Genomic DNA, 26973 nt, shown 5'->3' on the forward strand with positions numbered 1-26973 from the left:
CTTCTGTAGGAATCTTTTGTTTTGTTTGTTTGTTTTTTAAGCTACTGTTCAAAGAAAGAGACATGTGGCTGCTTCTAAGTCTTGATGTTTGAAAGTACAGTCTTAAAATTCATAGGGCAGTTGGTACGATAATTTGGTGAGTTTGTGGCTGGAGATGTTAAGGGATGTGTCTTGACTGCAGATAGTTTGATGGTGGTTTTTTGGGGGGGTGGGGTTTAATTTCACAATAACTTTGATGTTAATATGTCCTTAAAAATTTAGTATAATAACATAATAGAATATTAAAATCAGTTCAAATATTTAAAACTTTGTTTTAATAGTTTTGATATAAAAATTACAGATAATGTGCACTAAAAAGCCAATTTACAGTAGTGTAGAGGAGAAATTAAAATCTAATGAAGATTTTAAAAACTAGTAATATTATCATTTGTGGTTCCAAAAGGTCTTTGGGGAGAGAGGTAATCTCCCCTTGCACGCCCATTCCCATACTCCAACTTTTCGTTATTATTTGTATAGTATATACACCATTAATCCAGTGCAGTTTTCATGGTGTAATTATACATGACAGCGAGTAATGGTTCTTGCACAGAACTTGGATCGAGTGTTCATGAAACAAGTGCTTGGTTTAGACTGTTCTGAGGGAGGCAGTCTTGTGGGGCATGTGTTTTGACTGACATGTTTTGGTACAGCCAAGAGTCTTTCTGAATTCATTGCTCATCCAGAGAGGTAAAATGGGTGGAGAGAAAGTATAAAGGCCCCAAGAAACCTTCATTTTGGTAATGTGCCGTTATTAGCAATGAGTTGCAGGAGTGTGAATCTGAGTGCGGTTTTTAATTTCTATTTTTGTAGGGGAAGGGAGGAGGTACTGGGCTGTGGGTAGGAAGCAATTCGATGTTGGAGAGGTGGTAGAAGGTGCCATAGTAAATGTTAATGAGAAAGCAGGCTAAGGCAGAAACAAGTAAACAAGGTATAACAATGTTTATTTAAAGAGCATTTTAAGATGCTAATTTTATGAAGTACATACCTTTATTCTGCTAATGATCCTAATTTAGATAGGTGCAACAGTTTGATTTCTGTGCGTCTTAGAAGAAAAATCCATTGTTGCTAAATTAGTCTCAATTCATTCTACTTCATAAATGTCAGAATTAATTGCTACAAAAAAATTCCCACATTATTTGATAAATGTATAGTTGTTGCACCAAGAATGAGTAGACAATACCTTTTGTGGTTCTAGACGCTACAGACAGCATGGTAAATACTAAAAACCCATCTTAAAGAAGTCTTGGCAGTATTTGAAATGATACATATCCACATAACGTAATACAGGCCCGATTGTCAGTATCTCTACTGTTGGCCATGGGCCTGGTTTTTTTTTTTTTTTTTTTCCTTCTTGTGACAATCAATTGGCAATTCCAATGACTCCTGATTTACATGCTTTACAACATCTACAACATACATATTCCAAGAGCCTCGAGCTACTTTGCAGTTAATCTAAAGCTGTGTAATTTAGTAAAATGTAGCATTATTCTAGCCTTCAGAGATAGGGCTCAGTACCCTTTGTGATAAATGTAGTGGGGCAGCTGGTGTGGTAAAATTTACTCAGGATACTAAAGAGACGATTTGTGCTGTGCATTGAATGGTTCTATTTGTGGTTTGCTATTCTGTGATTGGATTTGAGACTGTGTGGATTGTAAGGACTGTCAGTGCTGATCCAAGGGCAGAATCAGAACCTGGAATGTTGTTTTGTATTTAAAAACTTCTTGCGTTTATGAAACCACAATTCAAATAAAATATTCTATATAATCATTATAAATAATCATATCTATAAATACTGATGAATTTTTAGTTAATTCTAGTGGAGTTCGGGGTTTTTTGCCTGTCAGACTCCTCCCAGTCTGTTGCCCACTAATCTATCTTGATTCATTAATCAAGGATCATTAATTATAATTAATCCTTTAACTATAAAATTAATCCATTAACTCTGAGAGTAAAACCCAAGAGTCTTTTAACAAACAAGAAAGACTTAATGGTTCAATTTACGTTTTTTTGTCCTATTCCAGAAAAAACTGCCTGTCTGCTTGGCATAGAAAAAAAATCTTGACAAAGGATTTTTCTAGGAAAAACATTTCCTAGGAAAACGTAGGAATTTTGATCTTTTCAGGTGACCTTATGACATTCTTAGTGGAAGTAGTGAGTGCCTTTTGTAATGTTTGAACGGGAAAGTATAAGCTTTAGATTGACATAGTGTTTAAATTTCTTTTCCTATGTATGATGTCATTCTTAGGAGCAGTACCTTTAAACTATTGGGGACTGAGTTACAGTCTTAAAATTTTGTTTACTGCAACAGTGAAAGTGTTCGTACCATAAACAATACATCCTTCTTAACAATTTTTTAATAATATCCAAATTTTATTGGCTTCCATTTCCTGAGTAGTTATCTGTCCTTAAAGTAATTAGCGCTTCAATTTAGGATTTATTCAGCAAAACCTTTGTAGTTTACGTAACAATAGAAGCTGCTGTCTTTAAAGAAGCAGTCAGTCTGAAATTAACAGTTGCTATAAGTCTGTTTGTCTGTCACGACACAGAACCCATAATGTGGATGTGTATGTGTGTTGATGGGGTAGTGTAATCTTTGAATTTACCGTATGTGCAGTGCTGAAGGTACCGCGGTCGTGATCTGCAGATCTTATACGTGGATGATGCCTAGTCTTTTAGTCAAATAAGGCATTAGATGAGTATTTAAGTAGGATAATGCTGTTTTAAAAATGCCAAATTATCTGGAATGTTGTCATTAAAATTGGTTATTACTTTCTGAACTCCCTTCGTACTGGTCTTATGCCTGCACCGGTACTACTTTTCTTCTCTGTTACCTCGCTTATGATGAATTTGCAAAACCAGTGTTGTTCGTTGTTTACAAATCTTGTTGAACTGTAGGCAGCTATTAAGCAAATGTTGCTTAAGTACAGTAAAGCTTCGTCCCTATAAGAAGTATACCAAAATCGTATTGCCAGTATAGACCCTGATTTAATTGATTCAGTGAATCTAACTTCTCATATCAATAGTATTTTTCCCCTTATTTTTTTATTAATTATCAAAGTGGCAAGTACAAGTTCGGGATTTTTTTTCTCACAGCTTTAAGATTAAAGAGGAAACAGAACTACTGCTTTCGAGAAGTTGAGATATCATTCAACTTGTGAGCTGTCACCACATTTTTTAATTCGATGCTCCATCAGAAATCCTCCCTGTGGTGCAAGTTGAAAGTCTGTTTTAATTCTAAAAATGTTATTGCCACAGGGGGGTAGAAGATCTACATGAAAAAATGGGGATCTGAAAATGAGCCCCTCCAGGATTACGATCTGATGGAAAAATATTGACCTACAAAGACAACAATGATGGTATGTTTGTCTATAATCTCTTAATTTTTTTTTCCACCAGGAAGTTCAGTTGAAACTATCATGTAAATTGATAGCCATCCTTAAGGAGGGAGGAGGTTGAATAAACAGTGAGTTTAGGCTTAACTCCTCCCCTAATTTGGACAAATGCATGAATAGAATATATACTTTAAGGCAAATCTTCTTTTACCGAGGAAATTTCAGGTTGCTACTTACATTGTTACCACTGTGGGAACCAGCTTTGTATATCTATGTAAAGTCTTTAGTTATTACCTGTTCTTCTTTCTGCCTCTATATGTCTTCTCTCATTGTGATTAAAACTGCTTCCTTCTGACTTCTTTTATGTGAATTTGAGCCTGTGAACTCTTTTGTTTATCTCAGATGAGTTTTCATCAGTTGTTAAATATCATATACTAAGAACTCAGTATTAGATCTGGTTAGAATCTTACCTTTGATTATGGCATGTGTACGTAAGGGATAAACAAAACAATGCTATAATTCATTCTGACCAGACATTATTTGATTAAACTGCCTCTTACAAAAAATGAGTTAACGTGAACATCTGGTGTACGTTTTAGTAGTGCTGACATACCCTATTGATTGAACTTCATTTCCTTACACTGACAGCTTGATGAGAATTTTAAAGGTGGAGAGCAGTTTGCTTTAGAAGGCTGTGCTGACTACAAACAAGAGTTTGGACATTCTAACAACTTGATTAAACTCTCAGCTTCAGTTGGTACCGCCTTCATCAAAGAGCTAAGATGAAGCCCATTAGCTAGATCAAAGCAAGATAAAACTTTGCATGTAGTACTTGCTCTACTGCAAGAATTAGATGTCTCTAACACATTAATGGGTTAAGAATTTATCCTTTGAATGTGAGCTAATTTTATTTTTGACGCCATGCTGCTGCTACATCGGTGTGAGTTCTCACTCTGCCAAGAAATCCATTGCATTTTTGCGAGTTAAATATTGACAGTGAAACAAAATGATCCCCCTCCCATTGCATGTGCTATTGTATAACACTTGGAGCAGTTATGCCAAGGGCATATACTTCTGTTCTCAGTAGCATTCTTATTTCAGAAACAAAATTCAACTGCAACTTAAGTTTTATGTCGTCTTCGCTCGTGTTTCCTTTTCTGAGAAATTAATGAAAAGAGCTGTGCAGCTGCTCTATGGATGATAATATTTTTACATAACAATAACAGCCTGGTTGTGGTGTCCAGTTCTTTCTAGATTGCAGGTTTCTGCCTTGCTGCGTTCAGTGCTCCATTCATACTGAAAGAACACTTCAAGACTAAGTATTTTGTAATAAAGCCTAATTTAACTACACGTTTCAGGCATAATTTTTATTTTCTGAGGCAGATGTGAGGCTAATTGAATGGCTTGCTAGTGTGGGGCATTATGGGTTGGACTTCAGATGTACAGATGCACTCTCCTCTAAACTCCCAACTCCAGTTGCAACTGGGAGTGAGAAGTTGTAGGATGTTACTGTGAAGACTCAGCCACAGCATTTTACTAACGTAAGCTGAAAAATGTTGTGGTTTATATCTTGAAATTAGAATGCAATATGGCATGCCAAAACCATCGTGGGATGAGCGCACAAGAGTTAGTGGTCTTTATTGGTCAAAAATACAGTGACAAACTTGAAAGTAATAATTTTTAAAGGTGGTCTGCATATTAAAAGGGAGATTGTAGTTGACAGCAGATTCTAGGATCACAGTAAAGCCATATGTGTTTGAGCAGGACATTTAGTCCTTATAAAGATTCAGTGGGCTTACAAAATAGACATCTGTTGTTATCAGAGGAGTCTTAAAGAATTGTAAATGCTAGGTCTTGAACAGAGAAATTGCTCAACAGTGGCATAGTTCGTATGCCAGCCTGTTACCAATCTCAAATACTGTCAATTTTGTAAAATCATGTAATGTGCTATGCAAATACCTGATTTATAATTGTCTGCTAGACTGCCCTGAAATTAAAGACTTTCATGATAAGGCAGGGAAGTGCATATATCAATTTTTTTTTTTTTTTTTTTGAGACGGCCAAGTTTTTCTTGTTCTGCATTCACAGGTAATAATGCTGGAATGTAGACACTTGCTATTTTGAGTAGCTCCTTTTCTGTTTGTCAAAGGTAGTATCAAATCCTGAGGATACATTTGGTTTTCTGTGTGGAATCACTAATTGCCATATGAATAGTGACACCAGGATCCTGAGTCCACTTAAAGGTGCAGATTGTGACAGACTCGTGGCTTTGGTATTATTAGACTTCATACGGTGTAGTCAAGAAGATAAGCTTGGCAAGGTCACTGACCCCTTTCCTCAGTATTTCCCTGGTTCCTCCAGGGACACTTGGTGGTTATTTTGCTAATACTTTTGCAATTTTCTACCATGGAATCCACAGTGGATGGTAATGATTATGCTGATGTGCTGATAAAGGAGACTGCTGCATCTCCTTGCATGTTTCTGGAATCTAACTGTTAAAAATGTTCCTTTGTATCATTACCCTTGCAATGCAATAATAATTATCAACAGTTTGATAGCCTGCTGTTGAGGACAGCAACTACTTCTGTAGTTACTAGATGTGAATTTCTTCAGGATCCTGGGCAAAACGGACCTTTCTGTAACTAAAATTTGTAGGCGGTTTCGGCACTCGGGACAGGACATGCCTGGGCCTCTGAAGTTACTTGAAGCTTTTTAGCTTGGTTGGCATTTCAGTGTTGTTCCTCTGTTATCATTTGCAATTTCTCATGTAGACTGCAAATACTACCTTCAGACAGATTGCCATCTACCCTTGACTGCTTACTTAAATGAAGTCAAACAAATCACCTCTGTAAGAATAAGTAACTGCTTTATGGTAATTGCCTTTTCCCAGGGTAGCTTTGTCATTCTAGAATACAACTGGAATCCTCTGTGGCTAAAAGTAATTAAATACGTGGGTTTTTTTCTTTCTGGTTCATCATTTGCTGTCGGTGAAGGATAAAGGTGCCATTGGAAGGTTGTACTTTTAGCGTTTCAAGTTACAAAGCTTGTGAAATAGTTTTCCAAGGGAAACTACAACGTATTACCGGAGAATGTTTTCAACGTATGTGTCAGAATTGTGGGAAAGGCAACTTTGCATAGGAGGCTATGGGAGCGGAGGCTGACAACTCCTCTATAGCCACTGAATGCTGTACTAGTTTTGAGGACAGTTTAAGGAAATGCTTAAGATAATTGATGATCCCACTCCCATCCACTTCTGGAAATCTGCTGAAAACTTCCAGTTTTTCCTATTTTGAATTTCTACATCCACTGTCTTGCATGCAATTAATCACATCCAGCTTCTTCTCTTGAGTTGCCTTTTACTTTTTCAAAATAATCAGGATGAAGTTTAACTGGTGTATATTGCAAAGAAGTAGCGAAGCTTATTTCCTGGAATGTGAACAAAGTTGTCCATATCCCTTAACAAGAAAGCATGAGTTGATAGATATTTTACTCCTGTGTTTATACAGGTAGGGGGATACAATTCACTTGGGTGTTCCTGTTGTCCAAGTTCCTTATCTTCCAAAGACTCTAAAGTGCACAGGGACGGAGGTGCTGTCAGCTGAAATTGTGATTACTTGTTATTGTCTTGAAATTACTTAAGACTTACACTTACTACGTTCCTGTATGTCATAACAATAGTTTTGAATGGTAGCTTTCCTGCATATTAGAACATGTTGACTTTTTTTCGCCCCCCGGCAGTTGGTAGATGTCGCGTGTGATGAGCATGTAGGTCTACCTGGCTATCTTGACAGCTGAGCTTGTGGTTTAAAAAATTACAGTAAAGCTTAGTCTCTGTACACTCTAACAGTAAAAAAAAAAAAAAAAGTAGACTAATAAATATATTTCTGCCTGACAAAGAACGATGCTGTTTGGGGATCTGTTTCTATTTTTTCTACTTTTTTCATGCTTTTCATGCCAGAGAGACATAAGTTAATCTGCGATTTCATGTGGTCCTGTTATATTACAGTAAATATTTCTTGCCTCATTGGGCCACCCACCACTCGTTGAGTAGATTTTGTAGCCCTCTTTGTTAGCCTTCTGCCTAGAAAGGAGGCTTTAAAAGAGATTAAAAAGTTAAGTGCGTGTTTATTTTTTTCCCTATTGAATTTTTTCTCTGAAATAGTAAGATTTTATTAGCATGACAAATCAATTAGTGTTCAGCATAAAATACTGGAAATCATATAGTTTAAACAGATGGAACTGCAGAACTTTTGGGGAAGATCGCATTCCTCCTTAAAGACAGTGTTACGCTTTAATACTATACTTGTGTAAATAAGTTGGGCACAGGTCAATATGATCACTTCATAGGTTTATTGTAGTTGTTTACATTATAATCTTGGAACTGCATGGGCTTGGACTTTTTTCAACTGACTGGAATCCCTTGGGCATTCAGTGATACTCTCTCCGTGTACGATCAGAGAGAGCGAAGAATCAGAATAATGTGTGCAGCTGCTCGAGTCCATTTCATGTGGATTGGCAAATGCTGTGCCAAGTCTGTGCTCGCAGTAGTAAATAAATGCTGCTTAGAAAACTGGTGTTAAACCAAGAGCTTGACGTTTTATACTCTTTTTTTTATTCATTTCGGACACATGGTGTTTGTCAAAAATTACACACGCAGATTACTTGAATGTTCTTATTCAAGGAGTCCACATATCTTAGGCAAAACTTCATTCTACCCGTAGGGGGTAGAGGGAACAACTTGGATGCGAGTCAAACACTTCAGTTTGTGACTGGAAGTTGCAATCAGTAAATAATCCTCACTGAATTACGTGGCAAACAGTAAGGCAACAAACTATGAATGCATCTTTTCCAAAGTATGTAAGTGTGAACTCCTAGTGACACAGGTCTGGATCTTCAAAGGTATTTAGTGTCTTGGTGCACCTTTTGATCTGGATCTAAACTGACAAACTATTTTTAACTGTATTTTATTGCTGCGGACCTAACTGCTTGAAGAGAAGTCTGGGCAAATTATGTTTTTTAGCAACAGTAGGTACACAGGACAAAGTGACATGAGTACACAGTTATTTCAGTACTCGGTATGTAAGCTGAATCTATGGTGTTGCTAAACTACACAGCATGAGGCTTCCACTTCAATTTGAGGATGTTTTAATGAAGGGCTATGAAGTTTTATTGCACGTTTAAGTGTGTGCCTACTTAAAATGCCTTTACTTGTCCTTGGGCTTGTCTCCACTAGAAAAATTTCTGCTGGAGAATACAGCAGAGTCCCCTAGTGGAAATATGCTGAGAGAAGGAATTCTTGTTAACTGTTCCACCTTTCTGAACAACATACGCTGACAGGAGCACTCTGCTGTTGGCAAAGCTGTATCTGCATGAGAGCTTTTTGCCGTCACAGCTGGCTAGAGAGTGCCTTTTTTGTCCATGCTGCCGGCTGGAAGGAGCTCGGCTGGCAAAACTTCAGCACAGACCTACCCTTAGATATCATGGCTTGAATGTGAGCATGAACGATCTCGCTTGCAGGTCTTGTTCATTATGTGATGAGATGATGAACAAATTTAATTCCTTACAGCCAGGAATAGATGAGTGAAGTCTACCAAATGCCTGAATTTTTATTTGTGTATATAAATATGGTCATTAAATTGTATTCCTAAAAAGCTTTGAGAGTTGTAGAAGGAGTATGATCTGTCAAAAGTTTGAGGTACTGAATTTACCAGCTGGAGGTGATTTGTGCTGGGTACTATTTTGTGATTTCTGTGCTGGGGAAATATGCTTCTAAATTCTTGCTTGTGATCTCGATCCTAGGACTAGTAAAACTTGAGAGGGGGAGAGAGATTCCTTATTGTCAGATTGATGCAGCTGGTGCCCTTCGCCTTTTTCTGATGGAGCTGTGAAGCTGTTGTGTCCAGGGAAGTCTCTTTGGGCAATAAGTGGTTGCTGGATCCTTCTAATAATGGCTTAACACTATGGGCCTAGTCAGGGGTGTGTGGCATTAGTGAAGGAGTTCCTGTGCCTGATCTCTGTGCATGGCTCCGTGTAGGACATACTTTGCTTTTCTTGGCATAGCAGCTCTTCGCATGCAGCTCTGAAGCTGTACCCTGAGCATAAGCAGCACAGGGACTTCAGCCGGGAAGCTTGGAGAATGTGTTCTTGTGACTGTTGCTTCTGTCCAGCTGCGGCGTGCCAGGGGCCTGGCAGGGAGGGGAGGGCTGCGGCATTACTAAAGCAGGTTGTTCTTCAGATGGGAGAGGACACAACCCTAAAAGGTGGTGCTGCTGGTTTGGGTTTTTTTTTTTTTTTTTAATTAAGAAAGCAATGCAACATTTGTTTCCCACAAATCTGCTCAGAGGCTAGATTTGATGAAGGATGGGGCCTCAGGCTACCGGGAAAAGTCATCTAAAGTTCCCTTGGAGTCAGCCCTGCTACTGTCAGGGAGACGAGGTGGATTGCATTTAAGAAAGACTGAAGTTTTTTGGCAAAATATTGCGGGAGTAGGTAGCCCGGGGATTTGCCAAGGAGAAGACTTGCTAACGTGTCAGTGGTTGCCTCGGTGAGGACCATCAGGCTTGTCCCGAGAGAAACGCTGCCCTCAACAGGGGCTTTACTGCTACGCGGGGTGCCCCGGGGGGTGCAGCGCTCAGGGAGCGTCACCGGGGCACGTAGCTGCAAGCGGCCGGGGGCAGCGAGGAGATGGGGAGGGAAGGCGGCGGGGCGGCGGTCCCTGCTCGGAGCTGTGCCGGGGCGACCGGCTGCGGGACGGACGGGGACGGGCTGTGCTCGGCTCTGCGCGCGTCCTTGCCTGCGTCCGCGGCTGGGCGGCTGCCTCCGGCTCCGGTCGCCTCTCGGGCCGTGCGAGGAGCCGGGGCGGGGAGGCGCTGCCCGCGCCCTGCCGCGCCCCCACCTACGGGGGCCCCGGGGCGCGGGCGGCCGGCCGGCGGGGCCCCGGCGGCTTCCCCCGCCCGCGGGCGGCCCCGCGCTGCGGCGGCGGCGAGTGCCGGCGCGGCACTTCCTGTCTGAGGCCGGCGGCGGAAGGATCGCGTGCGCCGCGCCGCCCCGCAGGAAGCGTTCCCGCCGCCGCGCCGTGGCGGTGCCCGCGCCGCCCGCCCTGCCCGCCGCACCGCGCCGCCCCGCGGGAGCGCGCCTCGCCGCCGGCCCCCGCGCGTGCCCGGCGCGCGCCCGCCCGCCGGTCAATGTGAAGCCGCTCCGGCAGCGTAAACATGGCGACGTCCCTGCATGAGGGGCCCACGAACCAGCTCGACCTCCTCATCCGGGCCGGTAAGCTGCGCCGCGCCGGCGGGCGCGCTGGGCCGGCGGGAGCGCAGGAGCGGGGAGGTGGTGGTGGGGGGGAAGCCGCGGCGCACGCCGCGCTCCGGCGGCGGGCGGGGAAGCAATGGAGGGCAATCAGGAAGTGATCACCTTGGTAGCGGCCGGCCCGGCGTGCGGCCGGCGGCGGCCCGCGGCACCTGCCCCCGGTGCGGGCGGCCCCGCTACCGCCGCCACCGCGGCGGAAGTTGTGGCGGGGCGGGCGGAGGAGTTCTGCGGGGTTTGCGCGGCCGGGGCGAGAACCAGGAAGTGTGCGAGATTGTTGTCCTCCCGCCTCCCCCGGCCCGGCCCTCCCCTCCTCCCGCCGCCGCCACGCTGTCTGAGCGAGCGGGCGGGCAGGCCGAGCGCTGCCGCCGCCGCGCACCGCACGCAGGGTCGCGGCCCGGCCTCCCCGGGCACTGCGCACCCGTGCGTTCTTCCCGCCCCCCCCGCTGTCTCTCCCCCCCCGCTGTCTCTCCCCCCCCGTGCCCTTTTAAACTCTGCGCGGGCGGCGGGGCGGGAGGAGGCGCCCGCGGGCGGGGGCCGCGGCCCACGTGTGCGGGGCGGGGGGGGGCTGTGAGCGGCGCGGGGGGCGGCGCCCCCTCCCCCACGCGCGCTGCGTAGCGGAAGCGGCCCGTTCCCCCGGGGCCCCCCGAGCGCGAGGGGAGTGGCGGCCGCCGCGCGCCAATGGGGGCCTCCGCCGTTGGCGGCCGGAGGGCGGCGGGGCGGGGCGCGGCGCGGCGGCCGCCAATGGGCGCGCGGCGGGCGCCGGAGCGGCGGCTCCCCGCGGCGCTGACGGGGCGCGCACGGAATTGGAGGGAAGCGGAGTGTAAACACGGAAGCGGGGGCGCCGCCGCCGGGCCGCACGTGGCCGCCCCTCCCTGCGGGCGCCCCCAGCGGGCGGGGGCAGGGGCGGCGGGAGCGCCATCCCGCCCCGACCCCGCGAGGAGGGCCGGCGGCCGGGGCCGGGGCCGCGCTGCTGGCGGAGGCGGGAAAGGTGCTCCGGAGCGCGGCTCTCCAGGCAGCCCCGCGGCCGGAGCGGTGGGGGGAGGCGCGAGGCCGCGGGAGCGCCGTTCACTGCCGCCGGCCCGTGCCGGTGCCGCGCGCCTCCTGGCCGCTCCTCCGCACGATCGGATCTTGAAGCTCCTTGCCCAGCCCCGGCCGCTGCCGGGACAAGGGCCGTTTACCCGAGCTCTGGCACCTTGTCAGGGACGTGTTCAGAACCGGGCACGGTCTGGCCTCTTTTGGTTTTGTTAAATCTGCCACTTCTGACAGCGGGACGCTCCGGTGATCCCGGGATTTGCCTTTAAGTGCAGTACAGCCCTGGAGAAAACACCAGCGAGGTTACACTGCTCAAAAACACAAACACGATGTCAAACCTTCCGTTCTCCGCGGAAGTCGTACCAGCTGTGATTTCATTTTTGTCTTTACAACGTGCAGCTCAACTTGTTAAAGTAGTCCTTGGAGATGGTGCGCAGTAGTACAGTGTATAGTGTTATAGGTAGTGAATGGTGCGGTTAGCGCCTGGACGCGAACTAATTGAGAGTATACCTTAATACTGGTTTTGCATTGACATGGCAGTAGGTTTGTACGAACGTGAACGTGTGCTAAAGGTAAATGCTTTGTCGTTTACCAGTGTATTAAGATACCCTTTTAAAGAAGGGGGGCAAGTCGCCTGATCTTCGTAATGGCTTATTTTATTTAATGTGGAAAAACACCCAGGGTTTTTTGGAGGGGAGGGACAAACTCCAGACACACACAAAACCCCCCCACAGCAAAGCAGGGAAGAATGTTCTGCTGCAGAACAGAAAAAGTGGAGCATGTCATAAGCACTTTGACAGTCTCCTGTGTACAATGGAGAAGACAGCTTCACTTTGCTGGTAGAACACATCTCAGATGTCTGCAGGGCTTGCTACTGCGGGAGATTTCCGTTAGTTGTTTTTTACTTTTGATTGTCGATGAATAGAGAATGTTTAAGTAGTTGATTATTGTGTCAACAGCTTCTTAAGTCACTGTAACTAGATTGTAACCCTTAGATAAATAACAAATGACCTTTGTATCGTTCTTTCTGTTGTCCTTAGCCCAGCCAACTTAATTCTTTTTTTTTGATATTTGCATTGCAGTGAGGGATACAGATACCTACGCAGGTCTAGTATTCCCATCATCATACTATCAGGATACCGTATCTGTTTACTATTTATGTATGTAGATGGTATCACGTGGATTTAAGAGAGGAATCCTTTATCCTAAGGGATTATATTAATTATGCCTTGCCTTTTCCTGTGGCTGCTGGCCTCAGTGTTGACAAAACTTCAGAGCGTTTGATAACTGTGGGAAGAAAGCTGGATCAAAATTGTTACTGCTTAAGGTTATCTTAATTGCTGGTTGTAAGAGTAATTCCTAAATGACTTTACAAAGATACGTTTTGGCTTTGTAGCTAGTATTTCTCTCAATATTGGGCTGATAACATATGGCTCACAGTGAAACAAGTGTTTCGAGATAATTGGTCTTGTTGTCATTATTGATTGCCGGTATGCAGTGGGTTGTGTATCATCCTTCAATTGTGTGCAGCTGAAAGTCTTTTGAACGAATGGAGCCAGGCTTAGGGAAATACTAAAAAAACCAAGGAATTTTTCTTCAGTTTCTGAACAACTGTCTGCCATAAAACAAGCAGTAAACTGAAAGTGCTTTCTTTTCCAGTGAAGTGTTGCATACAGAAAGATTTCTGGGTATTACCTATACGGGCAATTCAACAGTTTTTAATTAAAATGTGACTTAAGCACTGTTACTACCTTCCACTGCTGTTTACTGTGGTCTTTTAAATGCCGAGATAAAACAAGCATGTGAACGCCAATAAACTTTAATGAGGTCTGTTAGCGTATGTGTAGTCACTCTTGACTGAGTTCCATGCTTGGAATTGTGAATTCTTCATTAAAGTATTGCTCTGGTTGCCTGATAGTATTAAAGGATAAGCTATTGTAAATCAGGTGCTACAGTTAAGTGTTGACCTTGTGAATGCAGACATTGATAGCCCTTCAGATAAAGAGGGAGCTGTATCGCAGTTTCAGAGAGTACCATTTTGAAAATTTCAGTCCATTTTTTTCCTCTCATCACTTGCTTTAATTAATTTTGTTAGTCTTGTTTTATGTTAAAACTGGGGGCATTGTTACAAAATGGATATGTTGCCAGTATCCTCTTCTGTAAAGCTGAAGTACAGCCCTGTCAGACTTAATTACCAAGTTTGGTATTTTATAACAGCTGTTGAGAGCCTTGAATAATCTGCTGTACACTATTTGTTCAGAAAGTGGAGCTAGAAGACATTAGGTCAACAGTGAAAATAGACATCAACTAGCCTAGTTAACTGTTTACATTTTAAAAATTGAAATTGTTTTCTTTTCTAAGAGGATTTTTTTTTTTTCTGAAAACAAACCAGAAACTTTTTTAATGAACTATTTTAAAATAAAGTGCCAAGGAATCAGATTTCTTCATAAAAGCAGTAAGATGAGATTTGGTTGAAAAGAACAAAAGATAAGTGGTGGTGTTAGCTCTGATGTGTTCTAGATCGGTAAACGGCAGTTCTCATGTTAGTCGGTTACCAAAGTCTGGAAAATTTACTTCCATCCATGTAAACTACTTTGCTTCATTTGGGCAAGCGATATTCTTCCTGAAATGAATATATAAGGTAACTGAGCTACATCTTAAGTTGTTTACTCAAGCAATGCAGTCTATTTTAGCTTTGGGAGTCTTGTATATCTGCACAGTGGTACCATAGTTGATAGTATAAATGTAATAGATAATTTGTGAATCGGGCATTTTTAAAGAAACTTGTCGTACACATCATTCTTTGATGGGAAATTTTTCTGTGTGCTGTGATACTGCGCTTGTGCCTCACAACCTTGGATGTACTGAGAGAAGATTAAGGTTTCTGTGATGATGTATGTTTGTATGGCACAAGCTATATAAGCCTGAAAGGTACTGCATGCTAAATAACTGCCAGTGATTTTCTGTGGTGATGGCTTTTGACTGAAGTTGGCTTTTCTTTATTGCGGAATCCTACTCCTTTGGTTTGCTTTTTTCCCCCTGTCTTTATTGTGAGAAGTGCTACCAAGTGTTGTGATACAAGCGTAGTTAGGTTGATGACGCTTGATCTAGTCATCTGCAAGAACAGCCTCTTGGTTTTTCCTTGTCCCATCCCCTCTGTGAGAGAACACGTCCCCCCACTTCATCTTTTGGGATATCTTTTCTGGTTGTATTTTTCATCAGTGTCATGTCTCCTGACTGAGCACTCTGACTCGCTGTCTTCTATTAGACATTTTCTAGCGTGGCAAAAGACATTTTCTGTAAAATTTATGTTGAGATACAAATTTGCACTTTTCTCTTCCAAATGTGTTGGCGCAACAACGTTGCCTGAGCACAACTGAAAACTCCTGATGGTCACTGGGTAGACAAACGCTTCTGAGGCTAAAACGATGGACTGGCTAAAGGAGAATGTAGCTAGCTGAGAAGACTTCAGACTTGGTAATAGCACTCATATTAGCAAGTATTTTAATAGCTGTCTTTTTGGCAATGTTAGGTTAGTTTGTTAACTGTCATGATAGACAGACAGCATGTGTGTTGTTCCAGCCAAAGCCAGAAGTGTTACTATTTTTTGCTTGATGTTTTTTAGGTGGCAATTTTAGTGGAGTCCTAAGTAACTCATGTTGGAAAAACATTTGTGAAGTGTGTATTTTCAAACGTCAGAGGCTTTTGAGGAGTAGATAGTGCTATTTTTATTGGAAATGGAAGGGTTACTTAGGGCAGAGGTTGGGTGGCTCCTTTGCTCCTTTGCTCTGCTGTTATGGTATTGCAGCCTTAGTCCCTAATGCTGGGGGGTTGCGTCTCCTTTCCCTCCACTTTGGCCCCTCAGCAGAATGCCATAATACTGGAAAAGTACAAAGATGGCTTTCAGCTATCTTTTTGCCTTGTTCCTGCTCTCTGCTAAGTACCTCTTACTTGTGGTGCAGCATCTAAACTGTTCCCTATAGGAAATACTTCGGATACAAAAGTAGGAAAATTTTGTATGCTTTTAAGTATTTAGGAGTAGATGACTTCAATAAGCTAATTCAGTACTCTCTTACAATTGAAATTCGGCAACTGTTGTTTGAGTTTCTTTATAGAAGTCTCTTGTATACTGAACCTGATATCTGCACAGAAGCAAGCTAACTAGTTGTCCCAAAAACAGTAACCAGCAGAAACAGAAATTAAAATTGTACAGCGCTCTGCCGCAGGGAAGGCAGAGGGGTTGGTGGAAAAGCTTTGCTGACCTGCTTTAAATCTTTTTTTCATGTTTGATAATAATAATAATAATAATATATTAAATGCTGATTTAGACTTTCTAATTTCAGTATTGGTGTAGAATTGATACTTTTATAATGACTAGCTGAATATTGTTTCTGTATTCTGAAGATCAGTGGAAAGTTTTATCTAGCAGATGAGGGGAAACTTAGTCACCAATTTCTGTGCAACTGAAGCTTTTCTTTAGAAAGAAAAATGTTTAGGTAGAGGGTTTCCTGCAGGGCCACTCAGTTTCAGTGCAGGTATTCAGCCTCCGACTTGGGACACCCCCAAACTGCTGCTTGGGAAAGAAACAGCAGCTGCCTGGGCATGAGGAGCACCCAGGACCGGCAGCTGGGGAAGGGGCTCACGGTGCAAAACTCCTGCTGATTGCCACTGATTGTCCAAGGGACAGAGTGTGCAATGGAGACCTTTTCCTTTAGTGTGATTTTCCCCTGCTCTTAGGTAGGCTTTTACTGTTCCCAGCCTGGGGTGAAGCGGTGGTGGAATGTCAGCTTTATCAGGCATCTACTATTCCAAAAGATAAAGCCCCCTAAATAGCGTCCCAGGAGAGGGCTGTGGTGGGAATCCCAGCAGCCGGCCAGCGGGTGGGCAGCCGGGCTGGTTCGGCGAGCTGTTTCAGTCACCCGGAATTTTGCGTTTGTGCGTCTTCCAGATTTCGTTCACTTTCAGCTTCTGGTTTATATGTTTAGTCCTGCTGGCTAGTAGGTTTCTCAAGTTTTTAATCCTTGTGTTTAAATAAACTGCAAGATGCTGGAAGGTTTTTTCCCCATATGTGCCTGCATGAATCTGTTTGTATCTAGTGTTTTCTTAAGTCAGAAGGAACGCTAGCAGTATTTTCCCTGCTTTTCACTAAACGAACCTCAAGTTGTTTCTCAGATGTTTTCAGTAGCGGGATAGGTGCCTTGAAGTTCTCTTAGAGAATGATTACCGAATCCTCTTTAGTTCTCTGACGCTGGAGATAGGTGACCCTGCTTATGCTAAAGATAGATTTCCTGGGCTGCCGGCTGCCTCGCTGGAGCGGTTCAGCTTTGAGCAGATGGCCATAAATGGCAAGAGCAACGGGAGAGAGCAGGCGTACCTTAGCGAGAGTGTGGATGATGTGCAACAGGTGTTTCTGCAGTCGCCGCTTTTAAAAACCTTTGCAAGGGTGAGGAATGGTGAACAGGATTGTAGTTTTAATTGATAAGTTGGGGTTTTTTTTAGCGTTGCTGCTGTGTTCAAGTTTCTGTGATCTGCGCTGTATCAAACTTAAATGTGCTCTCTTGAAGTTATTTTAAGTTATTTTTGATTAATTACTTAGTTTTCATAAACTTTCAGAACTTGAAAAAAAGAGGTACTTTTACCTTCTTCCCTTAGTTATCTCTTAAAAAAACCCCAACCCTGCGTACTGTTCGTTATGCTTTGCGTTTTGTTTTTTAACAACCAAGCCCGCTAAACCCAACTCACAGATATTTTTAATGTCAGAAAATGAAACTGGATATATCTGTTTTGCAAACTAATCTTGTATTTTTCAAATATTTATTTATTTATTTATCCAAATAGACCGAAAACCTGAAGAGAGGTGACCTTTAGATTTTAATGGGATAACAGTTGGAGATGGTACTACTTTCCTGCTCTGCTGTGTTAGTTTGTAACTGTCCTCATTACAGTCTGGTTTGTTCCGGTTAACTTGAAGGCAGAAGACAAATCCCAGAAGTCTGCTTCTGTAAGCTCTTGAACACCTCATAGAAATGAGGAGCTTGGTTGTGAACCAGAAATCTAATCTGAGAAGTGACAGCATTGGTTCTGCTTGTCTCGTGTCTTCCCTAGCCATTTCTGTTGACAGGAAGATGTAAAAGGTGTGAAGACACCTGACAATTTTGGGATTTTCATGTTTAAAATTAAGTAGTGCAGTTGCACAGCGATACACGTGGACTTTTATGAGTAATCTGTTCTCATTAATTCTTTTTACCCTTCTACAGTGGAAGCATCGGTTCATGGAAGTAATGTGCACTGCACGGATAAGACAATTGAAGCTGCAGAGGCCTTGCTTCATATGGAGTCTCCTACCTGCCTGAGAGATGCCAGGAGTCCCGGTATGTCAGCCACAGTTTCTGTTCCATGACCCATTTCTCCTTCCACTAATTAGTAAAACAAGCAAATTGGGAAACCTACTTCTGTGGAGAACTGTATGCTGTTTAAAACATTTGCTTGCTTATTTCAAAATGACTGATTTGTTTGAGTTTTTACGTGATTTCTCCACCCTGTAACAAGCATAGTTATAGATTAAATCATTTATCTGAGAGAGGTTGTTGGGCAGAGATCCTTGACTAGCTACACCTTTAAAATGAACTTTTCCGTCTGAACGTCAGGAAATACTTTTTCACTGTGCGGGTGACCAAGCACTGGCACAGGTTGCCCAGAGAGGCTGTGGAGTCTCCATCCTTGGGAGATATTCAAAAGCTGTCTGGACATGGTCCTGGGCAGCTCGTTGTAGGTGGCCCTGCTTCAGCAGGGGGTTGGACCAGGTGCCCTCCAAAGGTCACTCCTAACTGCAACTGTTCTGTGGTTCTGTGAATTTGACATTTTAAATTGCTAAAATACAGAGTTATTTTAAGGGAAAAGTGTTTTTATCTGTCTGTCTGTTTTAGAAAGAATATCTCAATACACTGTGTTGCAAAGTGTTATCAGTTTAAAAAACCAAAACTTGATGATTACTTTAACTTGATGTTCCCTCTGAAGTTACTTAATATAGGTAGGATGAAATAATGGTCAAACTGAAACCCAGAAGCTACAAAATAGGAAATGGAGATCGGAATAAGGATCAAAGATTAAGCTCTAATTTGTTTCATTTAAAGTTGAGATCAGTTCTAAAGAATATTGGTGTGATACCTGTCTTACGCCTAACAATACTGGCGAGCATGCATGTTTTTGGCAATTGGATTGATTTTCTAGGTGACAAGTTGTTTGAGCAGAATCTTGGTATACTGTTGCGTATGCTTTGTTTAAAATAATTTCATGTAAGATACAGTAAAATAATCAGATAGAAACTTCATCACATACTTTTTTTTTTTCCTCCTTCCCTCATAGTGGAAGTTTTTGTCCCTCCTTGTGTGTCAACCCCAGAATTTATCCATGCGGCCATGAGACCTGACGTGATCACAGAAACTGTGGTGGAGGTATCAACGGAGGAATCTGAACCAATGGATGCATCTCCTGTTCCAACTTCCCCTGATATCCATGAACCAATGAAAAAGAAAAAAGGTATGTATAGCTCTTTGTAGGAGCAGTCTGAAAATTTATTTCTGATGTGCACTGCCGCAGATGGTGCAGTTGATACTGGTGGAGATAGGTTATATGATCTGATTTCTCTGCTCATATAATCAGACTGATTGGAGTCTGAAATGTGAGTTCTTAGAAAATGAGTCTCCAATAAGAAAAAAGAAAAAAAGTAGCAAGAGAATGGGTTTCGTCAAGCCATAAAGGAGAATGATGTCTTTGTTGTTGTGTGTTTTAAGCACAGTTTACAAAGTGGAGGAAGGGTAGAGAAGGATTCAGAGAGGACTTGTGTGGGTAACTACTGGTGTCTGAAATACAGATATATTTGGAGAGCGGGTAGACTCAGGGTTCTTCCAATGAAACGGCAGGGTAAATACTAACTTACAAAAACATAAATCAGTTTACAAAATCAGTATATGATCTTCCTTGTGAGACAAGTATCTTATTTGTCTGATTGGCGTGTCTTGGAGGAGAAACTATTCAGAACAGTGTTTGAGTTCTAAGCCTTCAGCTGCCAAATGAGAGGTTGGCACCTGGTGAGGTTTCTTTCTGGTCTAGCAGTTCTCTTACAGGCATCAATACAATTCACGTAACTACAGGAATATTGTTTTATTAGAGCTTCCAGACATGCTAAGATGGAATATTTACTTGTAATTTAGAGGAAAAAAAATGCAATGTAGTGATAAAGTGATATAAATCTGATCTGTGAGTTTTAGATTTAATAAAAACACACACACAGATATAACAGATACTATAACTCTACTGTAAATTATATAAGCAAGAAAATTATGATTAAAGCTTTTCTGTAGCTGTAGTCATACACTGGATTTAAACTATTTCTTTATATTCCACTGTCTATTTGAATGGTCATTACTGGGCAGATTGCATTACAGGGCTGTGCTCTGGAAGCTCTAAAATTTTATGGAAGTTATTTTGTAAATATTTTTTTCCTATTACAGAATCCAAATCCCTGCTCTTAAGTGTGTAAGGTCATTCAGCCACTTACAGAGCCGTAACTTTGGTCTTCACAATTAATGCCTTTTGAAACTCAGTGTTTAATGAAGAACATTGTTCATCAGCAAAAATTAATGCTATTGTGCCTGGGGTAGGAGAGTTAATTGTTGCTGCTTGCCTTTAACTGAAGGCAGAAGCACGGAGTGTTTAGAGCCTGCTGCCGTGGGGTATGATCCTCTTCCCTGCTTGGGCCTGTTTACCTTGGGTAAAAAGGTCACTGAAGTGTGAAAGGATGAAGAAGCCGCAGGTCTTGCTGGGAGAGGATTTCCCTGGCAGGGGGAGGTAGGCAGCTCTAAGCCTGCCGCCTGCTGAGGAGTCCCCTCCTAAACCTCCTCGCAGGGGCAGGCGGAGGGTAGGAGGAGGTGCGTGGGAGCCCTGCCAGCCCGCAGCGAGCCGGGGCAGGGCAGCCCCACGCGTGGGCAGCAGGCAGCTGGGGGCTGCGGCGCAGGTAGGCTTCCAGCAGCGCCCAGAGCTGTCCTGCATCGCTGAGGCTGCGGGCGCCGTTTGTAACCGTCTTAATGCTCTGCTGTATGTGAATCCCGTGCGGCACCACTCGCCCGCTGGGTGGAAGCTTTTATCTGTAGCTTTTAACGGACAGGTGCAAGGTGGAAATGAATGTTTATGATTTCAGTAGTAAAATTTCTCAGGAAAACTGATGCTTTGATCAACAGCCATACTAGAATACCAGAGACAAAGCAGAAAAAGAAATAATACATTTCAGAGTAAAACAGACACTGGACTAAAAGAATGCAAATAAATTGAAGTTTTACTTTATATATTTGGTGCTTACCTCACCTGCCATTAACTTGTCTGAAATTGAGTTAAATCTGCCTATGAAATAAGCAACCAAATGATGAATTAAACTGGACGTGCAGTAGTAGTGATCTAAGAATTTAAGTTTATTCATACCTGTAGCAAGGAAATGGCAGGGGAAAAAAAAATGCATGAGCTGCTTCTTTCAGCAAGGACAAACTATAAAATACTTTTATTCTGCATATGACTAATACTCCCCCCCTCCGTTTTATGTGCAGCTGGCCGTAAACCGAAGACCCAACAATCGGCTATATCTGATGGGTCTCCAGATCTAGGTATAAAGAAGAAACCTAGAGAAGGCAAAGGTATATTTTTCCATTTATTGAGTCTTTAAAATTATGCAGTGTATATGTATTGTATCTGTCACAGGAAATATACAGATCTTTAAAAATTTGGTGGACGAGTTTGTACTGACTTCATTAGAGTTTTAATTTTATTCGGTGTCTTCAAATTTGTTTGTATGGTATCTAGCACAAGGATGCGTGGAAGTGCTCTAGAAGTGCCCTGTAATACACTCTGCAGTTAATAGGCTTTCTGATTTTTCATTTGCTTTGCTTTGTGTTTATTGACTCGTGCTGTCTTTTGTGTTGTGTGTTAACTTACTGCTGGACGCATAATTTATTAAGCTGCTGCTGAAAGGCTTGTTCTCAAGTAGAAGCAGCTTGTGGGCGTTTGTAATGGTGATGGTTGAAAATATGTTTTCTGTGTTGATTCACAGACTTCAGTGGGAATATGTTGCTTCAGTAATAGATTCAGTTTGGCTTAAGGGGAAAAGCAAATGATAATATGTTTCTTTACTGGTTGAGCAAGGGATTTTGTGCAGGAGAATCATGCTTTCCTAATGTTTCTCCTGATAAATAGCAGGTCCTTTCTCAGACTCCAAGCCCCTGCTATTCACCCAGCAAGGAGACAGACTAGGGCACTTGCTCACAGGTTACCTTTGAATTGGTGTACAGTATATCAGCTCTTCCCCTGGTTATAGGTGAAAAATGTGGATCTCTTCCCCACTTACTGCACTGAAAGTTGTTTGGAGATGTTGCTATGGCTAGGAGAAACAAAGTTTAGTGACATTCAGTGGCAGCGTACTAGCTGAAAGGGTGTGCAGTGGTCAGCTCCACTATGATTTTGGGATCTGTTTGAAGGCGAGATCTCTGCTGTTTACATAATTCCTTATCTGGGTACAGCTCCTGAGTCATCACATTTGTCAGTAGGGCAAGGAAGAATGGGACTGACATTGTGCAGATGTTAGCTCATGAAAACCAGCACAAACAGTAATTAACCCTGCAGTGGCCACTGTTGCTGTCTTCGGATTTGGGTGTAGCAGTGGACCTCAGTGAAGATCATAGATTTTGCATCTGCTGTACTTAAAAGTACATCTTGTTTAATTTTCTTTTTTTTTTTTTGAGTATTCTTAAGGCCACCTTAGCTTTCTTTCTAATTCTGATTTCACTATTACAGCTTTCCATTATCTGAATAGCACTCGTAAATTGTCCCAGTTCCTAGTTTGCTGGACAAATAACTTTGAGAAAGGAGGCCAGTATTTCTGTCTCTTCTAGTTTTTGACTGTACTGGTGATTTCACTCGATAGCTGTGTGTTTTACGAAGTGGGAGATGGTACTGCTTTGGTTTTTGGTGTGGTGTTTGTTTTGTGTTTTGTTTTGTTTTGTTTTTTTTTTAATTTCTGTGGACCCTCATAATGATCTGCTTATGTCTCTTGTTTTCACAAGGTATCTCATTCCATGTTTTACACTACAACTGGCATAAAATACATTTTTTTCTTAATGTAGGCTAACTTCGTGTCCTGCAAAATATTTTGTTAGTGGATTTATTTTTTATTATTTATTTTAAAAAATTACTTGCAAATATAAGCTATTTTACATGCAATGTGTTTTTGGAAAACCAGGAATTATTTCTAGAGCTCAGTACTGTCTGCAGTTAAGTCATGGAGGAGGAGGACAGCTGGTTGTGCACATTTGGAAAGGGGGTCACTTGTTGTCTGTGTAGGTACTCCTTCCTTTATGCATTCCTGATAACTCTCTGGTGCAAAGTGAAGCAGCTGTAAATCTGATTTAATTGTGCCCTTCAGTTTATTATACAGGAGGAACTGAGACTTCTTAATATTTTTTCTTAAAGTGAGATAGTAGTATTTTTTTGTCCCCACATAGTGGATTGGCAGTTTAGGCATGATTTCTCTTTCCATATTTTGTTTTTCATTTGCATAAATGCTCTTTTTAAAGTGTAGGCTGTTGGAGGGAGCAAAACTGGCTTTGAGCCCCTCTTACATAGATGCTGGTACCAATGCAACAGTTCATTGATACACACAATGCCTTGTATCATTCACATACTATCTGGCCGTTAATCCTTCTATTTTGAGACAGCAGGTGACATTCTTAAGTAGCTGGCAGCTGTAATAGTCAGCTAGCCACAAAAATGTCTTTCATTGTACAAAATCTACTCTCTATTGAAGTTAAGATAGGTAATAATAATGTCTAGCTCAGTGGCCGCTTACAGTACTGGTTAGGGTGAGACCTTTCAGGAATGGAGATGAGAGCTGTATGCCATTAAATAAGGCTTGTGTCTTCCTAGCAAGGTGCAGTACATGTTTGTCTACCAGGCTGGACTTACGGATGCTTAAGAGCGGCATGAATGTAAACCTGTTCGGATAATACGTTTTACAGCCATGTCTTTGTCTTCCTCAGGATTCTGTAAGCTTGGATTCGTAGTATTAGAAAAGTCTGGTTCTAAGGAGAAAGGGTTTAAAAATGGTTCAAAATTGTACTAAACATTTCTAAAATAAGCTTTTTGTGTTAAATGCATGGCAGCTATAGCTGACACAGCAGCCCACCTGAAGTATCACAGGATCTTACTGGCAATAGTAGATGGCTTCTGAGTAGTATAGGTATTGCATAGCCGTCCTGTGGAAAAAAGTTGTTATTTAGGTCAATATAGAGTATGAGGGAAAAGAAGAAAACTGCTGAGTCAGCAGCACTGTTTCTGCAGAAAAATTAGGCACTTTCAGGAATGATTTCTCTTGAGTTCCTGTTTACTTCCTAATACTGAAGCCCACTTATTTTTGCAAAGAATCTGTTGCAGACCTACAGCATTTGGTGGTGCACCCAGAAATTCTATTTCTGAGGAACCGAGGGGAAAAAAAAAAGGGGTTTAATTCCCTAAAATCTAGGATGATTTCAGGATTCCTGAGTTCTCTGGTTGACTCTTTCCTCATATAGGTCCTACTCAGATGCCTCTGAAATCCAGTGGAAGCTGGATTTCGGTAGCTCTTGAGTCAGTACTTGCTGTTTATTGGAGCACGTGGTAAAATACATTTATTCTCTGTCTATGAGGTGGTTTTCCAGAAGATGGAAACTATAATTTTTTTTACCCTTTGAGGTTTTTCAAAGGCAGCTAACTTCTTGGAGTCTGCAACAGTGGTCTTTAACCTGCCTTAATGTATTTTAATTGTCTTCAGCATGGCATAACAAGTGCTATGCTGGGCCACTAAATCTCGGGAATTAATGACCTTTTTTCACAAAAAAAAAAAATATATTTTTATTTGGCCCATGTCACCCCCTGGAAGCGTGATCAAGTGAAGAATTGGGATTAATGTTCTGAGGTTATTATTCTTGTAGCTCTCTCTTAGTTCTCCCTTCTCAGATAACTTGAGGAGTCCTCTCCAGCTGTACAAATTGGAATGTCATCTGTTTTTTTTCTTCTGCTTCTCTTCCCCTTTTCCTAGATGCAAATGGTATAGTCAGAGTGCAGACAACCCCCATGTTATGTTTTATGCCATCCTGATAGTCACTGTCATAAACCCCGTCTTGGGACTCCTCCAGTGGAAATGGTACACCTCGTGAATACCTGAGAAGTATATTAAATTTTTCTTCTGTAGGCTGACTTCATTCTGTATCCCCCTAATTACAGAAAGGTACATGGGATTTCTGCCATATGAGTACTCGTAGCAAGAAGTTGGACTGGCTTTGCACCTAGAAGGGTGTTGGTCACTCTGTAACATATATTTGGGAAGGGTCAGAACATGGGGCTGTCACCGATCGGTGTGAGCGCCCCAGATCCTGGACAGGAGGTTATGTTACGAACTTACCACAGTTGAGATGGTTTGTTATTGAAGGTTGTATACCTTCCAAAAATTTGTTATTTATACCCTCCTGTCCTTCAGTGTCATAAAATGCACGGGCATTTCCATTCCCTGTTTAAGCAAATGTGAGAAGAAAAGTCTGAGCTGTCATCCTGCCTCTGCTGAACATATGTAGGTTGTAGTGACTTGGAACACCCTCCCACACTTCTTTTCAAGAACTGAGAATGGGCGCTGGATTGAACAGGCTCCTGTGCTATATAGCAGATCACTTGGATTAGCTCCTTTCAGAATGTAAATATTTATGGAAGCTTTACTAAACTTAACAGAATGAATGAATAAATATGTGCTGGTTACATTACATACCATCCGCTGTGTAACATTTGTTTGTAATGCAGGTCATTCAGAGTTACCTATATATGGAGAACTTTCTGTTATCTTTAAAAGTGGGTTTCTAATATTTAAATGCTTTCTGATTATAGGAAATACAACGTACTTATGGGAGTTTCTTCTGGACCTTCTCCAGGACAAAAATACTTGTCCTCGATATATTAAGTGGACTCAGCGAGAGAAGGGAATCTTTAAACTTGTGGACTCGAAAGCTGTCTCCAAACTATGGGGAAAACACAAAAACAAACCTGACATGAACTATGAGACTATGGGAAGAGCTCTGAGGTAAAAACTCCTATATCCTTAGGTTATCTACTATAATTTTAAATCTGGTTCTTAATTTTGCCTATAGAAATATAACAGTTATGAAATTTTAAAAGCTTTGCCCTCTTGCTGACTTAGCTGTTTAAAAAGCATCAGAGCCTTGCAGTTCCTATTGCTTTTTATGTTACCAGTTAATTTGCAGTTTAATTCCTGAAGTATGTATTTAAAAGGTCAGATATTTTTTCAGCTAGATCCTTCAGATACTTTGCCAGTATGCTCTGCCAGCTTTTTTCCATACCTTCTCACATTGTAGGTTTTACTGTGATTACTCCAGATTTTCTTGTTAGCACAGAATGAGGTTTTCTTTAAAATCTGTCACTGTGTTGGTTACTACTTAATTGTGCTTTTTTTGCAGATATTACTATCAAAGAGGAATCCTTGCAAAAGTTGAGGGACAGAGGCTTGTCTATCAGTTTAAGGAGATGCCAAAAAATATAGTTGTCATAGATGATGACAAAAGTGAGTCCTGCAATGAAGACTTGTCAATGCCTACAGATGAAAAGTCATTGGAAAGAGTGTCTTTATCTGCAGAAAACCTTTTAAAAGCAGCAACGTCTGCACGTGGAGGAAAAAATTCCTCTCAGTTAAGCTGTACCAGAACAGAAAAAGCAGTCACCAGAGTTGTGAATATTGCCTCACCAGCGCATGATACATCCTCATCTCGTCCCTCAACTACCACTACTACTGTCCCAGCAACGACAGCTCCCAGGTTTGTATTAATGTGGCTTGGGCTTGTCATTTGCTAACGACAAGCAATTTTTTGGTTAGGAAGCTGTCTTTTAGTTTTTTGTTTTATATTTTAAATATTGGAAATCCTTTCTGATTTGCCAGCAGCAGTGTAACATGATAGACTACTATGAAAGTCTAGTTTATGAGACCAGAGCCAACTGTCAATATGCTTGCCCTCGCGCGCACATTAAAATTATGTAGAGAGAGGGAGGGGAAGAAAGAGAGATGAATGCTGCTAAATTTCCGATGTCCTGTTGCTAGATGTGCAAAAGGTTTGGTTTTTTTGTGGTGGTTTTTTTTTTAAATCAATTAAAAATTGGTCATCTCTAATGGTGCCCTGTGTTTTGGCTT

At 42.2% G+C, this 26973-nt stretch overlaps 1 protein-coding gene across 6 annotated transcripts in view; it reads left to right on the forward strand.

Moving 5' to 3' along the window:
- ELF2 (E74 like ETS transcription factor 2) overlaps positions 1–26973 on the forward strand; it is a 39849-nt gene that overhangs the window by 11132 nt on the left and 1744 nt on the right. The window contains exons 1-6 of one of the 6 annotated variants that reach the window (XM_050895985.1): positions 10582–10640; positions 17966–18079; positions 19074–19247; positions 21308–21394; positions 25662–25854; positions 26249–26602. In XM_050895985.1, the coding sequence (XP_050751942.1) occupies positions 10583–10640; positions 17966–18079; positions 19074–19247; positions 21308–21394; positions 25662–25854; positions 26249–26602 (980 nt within the window). In that variant the 5' untranslated portion in view covers position 10582. Of the gene's footprint in view, positions 1–10581; positions 10641–17965; positions 18080–19073; positions 19248–21307; positions 21395–25661; positions 25855–26248; positions 26603–26973 lie in introns of those variants that run through there. The other 5 variants (XM_050895986.1, XM_050895983.1, XM_050895984.1 and 2 more) reach the window with 5 other exon arrangements.

This window comes from Gymnogyps californianus, chromosome 4, assembly GCF_018139145.2.
Source record: "Gymnogyps californianus isolate 813 chromosome 4, ASM1813914v2, whole genome shotgun sequence".
NCBI lineage: Eukaryota > Metazoa > Chordata > Aves > Accipitriformes > Cathartidae > Gymnogyps > Gymnogyps californianus.